The sequence below is a fragment of the Psammomys obesus genome, unplaced genomic scaffold (assembly GCF_907164565.1).
Source record: "Psammomys obesus unplaced genomic scaffold, mPsaObe1.curated_primary_1811, whole genome shotgun sequence".
NCBI lineage: Eukaryota > Metazoa > Chordata > Mammalia > Rodentia > Muridae > Psammomys > Psammomys obesus.
The window spans coordinates 2,756,500-2,765,161 of NW_026592509.1; the positions used below are offsets into that span (position 1 = coordinate 2,756,500).

At 54.0% G+C, this 8,662-nt stretch overlaps 1 protein-coding gene across 1 annotated transcript; it reads right to left on the bottom strand.

Moving 5' to 3' along the window:
- Window positions 1–454: 454 nt before the first annotated feature.
- On the bottom strand, window positions 455–6,888 carry Vsig10l (V-set and immunoglobulin domain containing 10 like). The gene is made up of 10 exons (XM_055613552.1): window positions 6,849–6,888; window positions 5,959–6,759; window positions 5,094–5,387; window positions 4,710–4,994; window positions 3,720–3,974; window positions 2,598–2,876; window positions 2,122–2,418; window positions 1,597–1,710; window positions 1,240–1,394; window positions 455–623 (listed from the first exon to the last, which is right to left on the bottom strand). Exons 1-10 carry the CDS (start codon window positions 6,886–6,888, stop codon window positions 555–557), a joined length of 2,589 nt encoding a protein of 862 aa, XP_055469527.1. The 3' UTR covers window positions 455–554.
- Window positions 6,889–8,662: the final 1,774 nt, after the last annotated feature.

Below are 8,662 nucleotides of genomic sequence, written 5' to 3' on the forward strand. Positions count from 1 at the left end.
GGGGGGTCTGACGCCCTCTTCTGGCCTCTGGGAGCACTGCATGCTCTCCGAGCATATAGGCAGGGCACTTACACAGATAAACATAAATAAATCTTACAGGAAACTAGTTGAGTTCCTTCTCCTCTCCTCCTTTTTTTTTTTATTTCTCTCTTATTTGTTTTTGTATGTTTGCTTTTCTGTCTGAGACAGGGTCCTGCTATATCACCCAGGATGACCTTGAATTTGCAGCAATCCTCCTGCTTCAGCCTCCCAAGTGCTGTAATTATAGGTGTGGATCCTCTGTGTGCCAATGAAAAACTGTTCAGTCACCCTTGGGAGAGCTCAGGCATTCAACAACTCACCTTTAATTGGAAAACAAGAAAATTCCATCTACCTCAGAGTTTAAAATGGAAGTCCAGACTAATTTTTATAGGAAACAGAAGTCACATCTCATTCTTCTTAGGAAGATAAATTGGCATTTATTTGTCTTTTAAGACTAATAAAAGACTATACATAAGAGCTGGGCAGGGTATTCAAAACAAAACAAAACATGAGGGGCTGGGGCTGTCGCTCAGTTATTTGCCTAGAATATACTGGTTCCAGGTCCCATCCTCGGATCTACGTAAGCCAGATGCAGATGATGACTGCAGGACATAAGAGACAGAGGCAGGAGGAGTCCTAGTCATATTGCCTAGGATACATAGGAAGGCCCTGCTGTCAAACAATCAAACAATAGACAGGAGAATCCGTTTCATCAGCCTTTATGTGCTGGCTAGTTTTATGCCAACTTGACACAAGCTCTGGTCATCTGAGAGATGGGAACCTCAAGAAGATTGAGAAACTGTCTTCATAAGCTAGGGCTGCAGTCACGCCTGTAGGGCTGTGATTGATGTGAGAGGACTCAGTCCACTGTGTGTGTGTGTGGGGGTAACCCCTGGGCTGGTGGTCCAGGGTTCTATAAGAAAGTAAGCTGAGCAAGCCAGCAGCAACACCCGTCCATGGCTTCAGCTCCCGCCTCCAGGTTCCTTCCCTGTTTGAGTTCCTGTCCTGACTTTCTTTGATGAAGAACTGTGATCTGGAAGTGTAAGCCAAATAACCCCTTTCCTCTCCAAGTTGCTTTGGTCTGGTGCTTCATCACAATAATAGTAACCTTCACTAGGACACTTTGTAAGTCATGAAGGGAAACTAGGAGGCGGACATTAGGAAGCATCAGAACAACCCCTTCTCCCAAGGGCACGAGCTAACAACAGCCATACTCACTTGTTGGGCCTTGACTGGGTGAGGGCTCTGCCGCTGGCTTTTGACAGGCAGGGGCTGTGGGGTCTGCACTGGGGTCAAACTCTGCATCTTTTTTCCCGGTGGGGTGAGCACAGGAGCCAGTCTCAGGGAGTGCTGCTTTTTCACAGATGGCCTTCCTATGAGAGGGCGGCAGGAAACCACGATCAATTACTCCAACATGCCACTCTGGTCAGTAGGAAGGGAAGCTGGTCTCAGAGGGTGATAGGGAGGTTGGGACTGTTATTTAATGCATTGATTGATACGTCTAGGCCATGGCTCAGCTTTGCCTAGGGAAACTCCCATATGGCTCCAGTGACTCTTCCTGGGCTCCTCACTCACCTGGGGAATGCCTCAGGCAGCAGATACACAGGAGGAGAAGGCCAGCCAACAGTGCCAAGCCCAACAGGGAGCCAAGGACGATGCCAGCGATGGCCCCTGGACTCAGGGCAGAGCCTGGAAGACACACACCAAAAGGAGGCAGGGAAACAGGACCCAGAGATGCACTTAAGTTCATCTAAGCCCCCAACTCACTCTTCCTGAGAAGACCTATTAAACCGGACCTCAATCCCTGATACAGTCATGACAAAAGGGAAGAAACGACTCCCTCAAATTTTTCTCCGAACTCCATATACAGACATCAGGACACATGTGCATCCATCCACAAATAAACAAACTAATAATCAAATAAATAAAAATTGAAAAGAGACACGAGAGAATAGATATTTGTTCTTTCAAGCCAACCAGGTGGTAGGACATTGTCAAGGGAGACCCCACGAAGAATAACAGAAGAAGAGGGCCTGATACAAACAGACTAGGAGTGGCCGGTCAGGCGAGAAAGGCAGAAGGTACCACAGCTCAACCTACCTGCCTGGTAGACCCGGCTTTGGGATGGGGTCCCTGGCAGAGACCCCAAGATTGGCAAGATGCGAAAGGCCCAGGTCCCATGGTTCCGAGGAGGGAGTGGCACTATGGCTGATCGTTCCTGAGGGCCCAGGATGAGCAGGGAGACCCAGTCCCTACTCATGGTGACTCTGTCCAGGCCAGAGCCATCTGTCCATGCCTGGATGTGAAAGCCGGTGAGCAGGGTGCCTCGCTCCACGTCCCAGGTGAGTACTGCTGCTTCCTGGGCTCTCTGCAGCCTCCAGGAGGAAATGCAGGGCCCTGGGAGGAAGAGACGCTGAGGGTCTGGCAGGAGACAGGGAAGAGGGCTGGCTCTAAAAGAGGAGGGTTTGATCTGGACCACTAGATCTGAGGAAGAGGGCTGGGTCCTGGACCCCTGGGTCTGAGGGAAGGGGGGTTGGTTTTCAAACATCAGTGTTCTTGGTTTGGCTGGAGCTTACCAGTAAGGGTGATCTGGTTGCCTCCAGCGCCCAGTGCACTGCTGCAGAGCACAGAGTAATTCCCCAAGTCCCAATCCAGGCTGAAGTTGCTGATGAGGAGCTTCCGGCCATCCTGGCTAAGCCGCAGTCGACCCCCTCCTCCTGGGGCCAGGGGCCGCCCTTCCCGGGCCCAGGATGCTCTTGAGGGTGGGGGACAGCCAGTGGCCTCCAGTGCTACTACCACATTGCCTGGCTGTGTTTCCTCTACTACCGGCTGGAGCAGCACTTCCTCGGGGGCCTCTGTTGATCAAGACACCCAGTTCAAACAAACAAGACCTTATTGGATAGGAATAGCCAAGTCCTGTGCCCTTTGTTAAAGCAAAAGGTGGCAAATGTCCCTTCCTTCTCTGTGACCAGATGAGAAAGATCTGCCTAGCCACTTGTTCATTCACTCATTTTCTTGACAGTTTTTTAAAAATTTATTTATTTATTTATTTATTTATTTATTTATTTATTTATTTATTTATTGTGCATGTGTCTGCCCTGAAAGTATACAGAGATCAGAGGACAACTGCTAGGAGTTAGTTCTAGCCTTTCACCACCAGGTTTGATCTGGGGATCAAACCTAGTTCATCAGGCTTGGTGGCAAGTGCCTTTTCTCACTGAGCCATTCCTCCTACCCCATTCATTCATTCATTCATTCATTCTCCGACTTCTTCAGCACACATTTGTTGAATACATGTCATAGGACCCCAAGACTGGGAAACTCATGATTATTACTCTCCTCTCCACCCGGGAAGATGACAGCCCTCTTTCTGAGCCCAGAGGTGTGAAATGAAACACCCTGTTCCTGCTGACTGCCCACCCTGAAATGTAGGGCAAAACTTTGTTCCTCCTCTAAGATCAAAGAAAGCGATGTTTGAGCTTTCAGGAAATGGCTCAGCAGATAACTCAAGTCTGACGACCTGAGTTCAATCCCTGAGACTTACATGATGGAAGGAGAGAACCAGCGCCCAAAGAAAGGTAAGCTTGGCTTTCCTGAAACTAGTTAAGTTCTCGCTGGCCCTTTCCTTAAACCGCAAAGGACCAAAGAAAAATCACCCATTTCCCTTACAGAGAGCAAAGAGGCCCCGCCCCTCTCACCGGGGATGATCGTGCAGGTGCGTGTGGCCATCAGGTGGCGGGCCAGGCAGGTGACGGCGACCCCGCTGAGTTCCGGGCGGGCGGGGACAGCCACCGTGAGAGCAGACGGCGTCGGTCCCGCACGGACGCCTTCCGGGAGACCCTGGAACTGCAGGGCGGCGGCAGGAACCCCGCCGGGCCAGGAGCAGCGAAAGCGAAGACTGCGCTCCGCGGGACCCCCTTCCACTGAGCATTGTGGGGACCCTGGGGGCAGATCTGCCGCGGAGGAGAGACCGTCCAGCCTCAGCCCTGAGGGATGCTGCACGCCTCCTCCAGGTTCCTCTCCGCCTCTCTCCCTCCCACGTGGACTGGCGCCTTTGTCTCCCTTCCGCCCTCACTGAGCCTACTTACCAGCGGGAGAGGCTTGCTAGTCTTTTCCTCAAAACTCGCCCTGCCTTTCACTCCGCTGCTCACTCGACCGAGAAGCCTTCGTCCCCAGGACCGCCCACCCTCGCCTCCTGCCGGCTCCGCCCCTCCTCCTTGGCGCCCTCACCCCTTCAGTTTACAACCGGCAAACCCTCGGGGCCCTTCCTAAGCGCGGGACTTCGCTTGCTACGCCCGTGGCAACTGCTGAGTGCATTACCCTCCGACGTCACCCTTCCTCCCGTCCACGCCCACCCACCTCGTCCTTCCTCCTCCCGGCTAGACCCGCCCCATCATTACGTTTCTGCTCCGCTCTGAGGACGTGAATCTCCTCCAGGTGGTCCCACCTCAACCACGAATGTCCTTGTCCCTTCCTTGCCAGCTTAAGGTTTTCTCAGAAACTGCTAGCTAGCTCCGCCCCCTCCTGGGGGCCACGCCCAGCGGCTGCTGGCTCAGCTCCTCCCTCCCTGAAGGGCACGCCCCTCGTGCAGTCCGTCGTGCTGCCCGTCGTGCTGGCCCCTCCCTTCCCCGACACCCGTGGCTCCGGGTGCTGCCCCTCTTCCCGCTGGGTGGCCCCAGAGCTCTTACCAGCCACAGTGAGGTTGAGCACGGAACGCCGGCGGCGGCCGGTGCGGGGGTTCGAGGCGATGCAGGCGTAAGCGCCGGCGTGGCCCGGCCCCACAGCGGGCAGCAGGAGGCGAGGCCCCGCGGGCACTGCAGCCTCGGTGGGGTCCGCCAGGCTCCACGCGATGTCCGCAGGCGGCCGCGAGGGGGCCGAGCAGCGCAAGGTGACGTTGCTGCCCGCAGTGACGTAGAGCGCAGGGCTGGCGTCGCGGTCGGAGGAGACCCTGATGATGGGAGCATCCGGGCCGTCTTGGGAGGAGGGCGAGACAAGGGGAGCGGGACTGTAAAAACCTCGCAGACACCGGGCCCAGGACTCTCCGGGGACCCGGGAGACGCCCCCCTACTCACAGAAAACACTGACGTCCGTTGCAGCCTCGGTGTGGCCAAAGGGGCTGCGGACGTGGCAGGTGTACTGGGCGTGGTCGCTGCGTACAAGCCGAGAGATGAGCAGCTGGTTCCCTTCCGCGCGGATGCGAGGTGGCTCTGCGCCTTCAGGGTCTGGGGTCCCCAGGGCACGTCCATCTCTGCTCCAGCTCAGCTCCCCGCTACCTGGGTTCCACCCCACGCAGCTCAGCCGCAGCTCGGCTGCCCCCTCTTCAGTCTCTGGAGCCCTGGGCTGTACCGACAGCTGGGGTAGGGGCTCTGGAGATCCAGAACAGTCTTTGATGAGTCGGAGAGTCAATACGCCAGAACTCCCTCCCTGGGCCCCAAGTCTCTGCCTCCTCAGTCTTACCTCTTTCACCTAACTGCACCGGAAATCTGAGTTCTCAGTCCTCCTCCCTCAGATCCAGGGATACCGACCCCAGCCCTCCCTCCTCCAACCCGAGATACAGACCTTAGCCATCAAGCCATCAGGCTTAGGTGTCCAAACCCCAATCTTATTCCATTAGTCCCCGGAGTCTCCAGCCCTCCTCCTTCAGACTCAGCAGTCCAGACCTGAGCCCTCTTCCCTCAGACCCAGGGGTCTAGATCCCAATCTTATTTCCTCAGTCCCAGGGATTCAGACCCCATGGGTCCAGGCCTCTCTCAGACCTAGGAGTCCGGTCCCAGACCTCCTCCCTCAGAAATGATGGGGTCTTGGTGCCTGCCTCGGCTTCTATCTCCATCCCCAGGTTCTTTCCTCTGGGACGGAAGCATATTCACAGACTTGCCCATAGGTCTGTGAGGAGAGCATGCTCTACAGTTTACACTCTAGACCTCAGGGCCCACTTACCATACACACCCACCACGAACTCCCGAATCTGCTGGGAGACTCCTCCCCTGATGACCTCAACTGTGTACACCCCTGTATCATCCAGCTGGGCAGAGGTGAGCTCCAGACCCCCTCGAATCTGGTCAAATCTCAGGCGGGCTTGATGCATGGGGTCCAGACTGATCAGGGGAGCCTGTGACCCCAGACCCCCAGCTGCCAATACCTTGGAACCCCGGCGCCAGACCACCAGAGGAGCAGGGGCCCTGGGGCTGGGAACTGGAGTCAGGGGGAGCCTGATGGTGGAGCCCACTAGCACAGCCAGGGGTCCTCCCACCTGCTGGGGGAAGCTTGCAGCCTGGCGAGTCTCCGACAAAATTTCAGATTCCGGGTTCTGGACAGAAAGTTCAAGGTTCTGATGCTCTGGGGATAGCTTTGACCCTGGGGCCTTGGTGGACACTTTGGTGTCTGGGGCTTGAAATGATGTGTGTGAAGCTGGAGTCTTGACAGAGAAGGAAGGCCCAGAGTCTTTGGAAGGAGGGATTTTAGAGAAAGTGACATCAGGGGTGAGATGCTGTCCCCCGGAAGACACATTGGTCCAGAATGGTCCAGGTACATGGCTTGAATTCAGCCCCGGAGGAAACCAGCTCGAATCGTGGATTCCAGCAGAAGCTTCCGAACCTGGAGGTTGATCTGAAAAGTTCCAGCTCTGGGCCTGGCTGGAGGAGACTTCTGAAACAAAGCCCTGTGCAGAGTCTGAGGAGGAGGCAGAGGGTAGTTGAGATCCAGAAGCTGGCTGGAGAGTGAGGAGCCCAGCTCTGAAGGCTGCAGGAGGGGAGAGGAAGGAAGAGAGAACATTGAGAGAACCTGCCAGGGAGTGGGCTGCTAGGGAGGAGGGGGCACAGGGAACTTACCCAGGAGTAGGAAGAGAGGCAGAGCCAGTGAGAGGCCCATGGCGAAGGTTGCACTCTGGAAAGAACACTACACAAGAGATCCACAGCTTGCATCGTCCAGGTCTGACAAGTCCAGCAAGAATGGCTGCTTAGCTTCCTGGGTGGGGAAAGGAGACAGACCTGTGGGAGGTGCCAGGGTCCCCTGGCATGGTACGGTGGCTGAGTGGCCCACCCCACCCTTCTTGTCTTCAGCAGAAGTTGTATGGAGAGGCCCAGGCTGATCCACCACTCCTCACCCCCAGGGGAAGGTGGACTTCCAGCTGGAACCAAGCAGCGAGCCTGTGGGGACTGTGGAGGAAGACTTCCTTTAGGAGTGTCTGAAAAACCAGAGCCCCTCCTATGAGCTTCCTGCCTGGCTCAGGTTTCCTGCTTCCCAATCTTCTGGTCTCCACTCTGTCTTATCTACAGCTTCTTCTCTGACCCTGTTCCCTTCTCCGGATCTTTCTGTGACTCCCTGTGGTCCTCAGAACCAAGTCTCCAGTTGCTGTCTCTGTCCTAACCAAAACTCAGCTTCCATTGTCCAACACCTGCTAAACTCAGTACCTCCCTCTGACCCATACTTTCAAAATGGCTCCATCATTTATGCAAAGGCTGGGGAGGCTTCCCACTCTCTTCTTCCCTAGTACTGCCCTGGCTCTAAATGCTACCTAGATCTTGCTCTCCATTTTTCTACTCTTGGTGCCAACTGCTCAGACCTCATCCTCTTCATCTGCCCCCCCCCCCCACCTACTCTCTGCAACCTCCTGCTCTGGGTAAGGCCCCTCCTTGGCCAGCTGACCACCCTTCCCTCCATGTCACCATTCTGCCTGGCTCCACAGCATCCGCTGCAGACATCCTCAGTGGACTCGCCCACTTCTCTGCGTTTCAGCCCTTACCCACCTGAACACGGTGCCCTTCTGATGCCATCTCACCTGCCTTTGCCAGCATTCTTTCCTTTACCAGGAATGCTCTTTACTTCTCCAATCTGGCCACTTCATAACTGGTCCTTCAAGTCTCACCTCATTAACAGCCATAATAATGACAACTTAGGTTCAGCCAGGAACTATGCTGAATTCTATCTGTGTGTTATCATCAGGCTGGTTTCCTCTAAGTGTCCTCTGAGCAAGCTGTTTGGTCCTCACTTCACAGGCCAAGAGAAGATGATGATGTCTGGCCACATTTCCTGTGGGAGCTTGAAGAGCCAGAAGGAGAGGCTGTTCTTGGGTCAAGGCTGGTTAGACTGCTTAGTCCTCCACAAAGCTTTTCTTATCTCCCCTTGCTAGGCTTTAGGCCTCTGCTCAGCTCTGAACCTCTGAGACTTAGTACAGTGCTCACAGTGCTTGTGGGAGGCGTGGTCCTCACCATGCACTGAGAATGCTCTGTATATCATATACAGCTCCAAAGTGCTATATCTGAAAACCTTTTGAAAAAAAAAAATAATGCTTTCTTGGGCAGAGTGGCATACATCTTTAATCGAAGCTCTTGGGAGGCAGAGGCAGGAGGATCTCTAAGAGTTCAAGGCCATTGTAGTGTCTATATAGAGGGTTCCAGGACAGTCAGGACAGAAGAAAAGCTGATTAAAAAAAAAAAACAAATAAATTAATGTTAATAATAATAATAATTTAACATATTCTTTGAGAATTTAATATATTTTGATCATTTCTTTTCCTGCCTCCTAACTCCTTCCAGATCATCCCCAACTTTCTTACCCACGCATCTTTATGCTCTTCCTCTCTCATAAAATAAAATAATAAAATAAAATAAAGTACAGAGTCCATCTTGTGTTGCCTGACTAT

Excerpts from the sequence above, each read along its gene's own strand:
- Vsig10l (XM_055613552.1), bottom strand. The coding sequence starts at position 6,888 with ATGGGCCTCTCACTGGCTCTGCCTCTCTTCCTACTCCTGG. Across the intron at positions 5,388-5,958 it reads GTTCGTGGTGGGTGTGTATG|AGCCCCTACCCCAGCTGTCG; the intron begins GTAAGTGGGCCC and ends CTGGATCTCCAG. Across the intron at positions 3,975-4,709 it reads GCTCAACCTCACTGTGGCTG|ATCTGCCCCCAGGGTCCCCA; the intron begins GTAAGAGCTCTG and ends CCTCCGCGGCAG.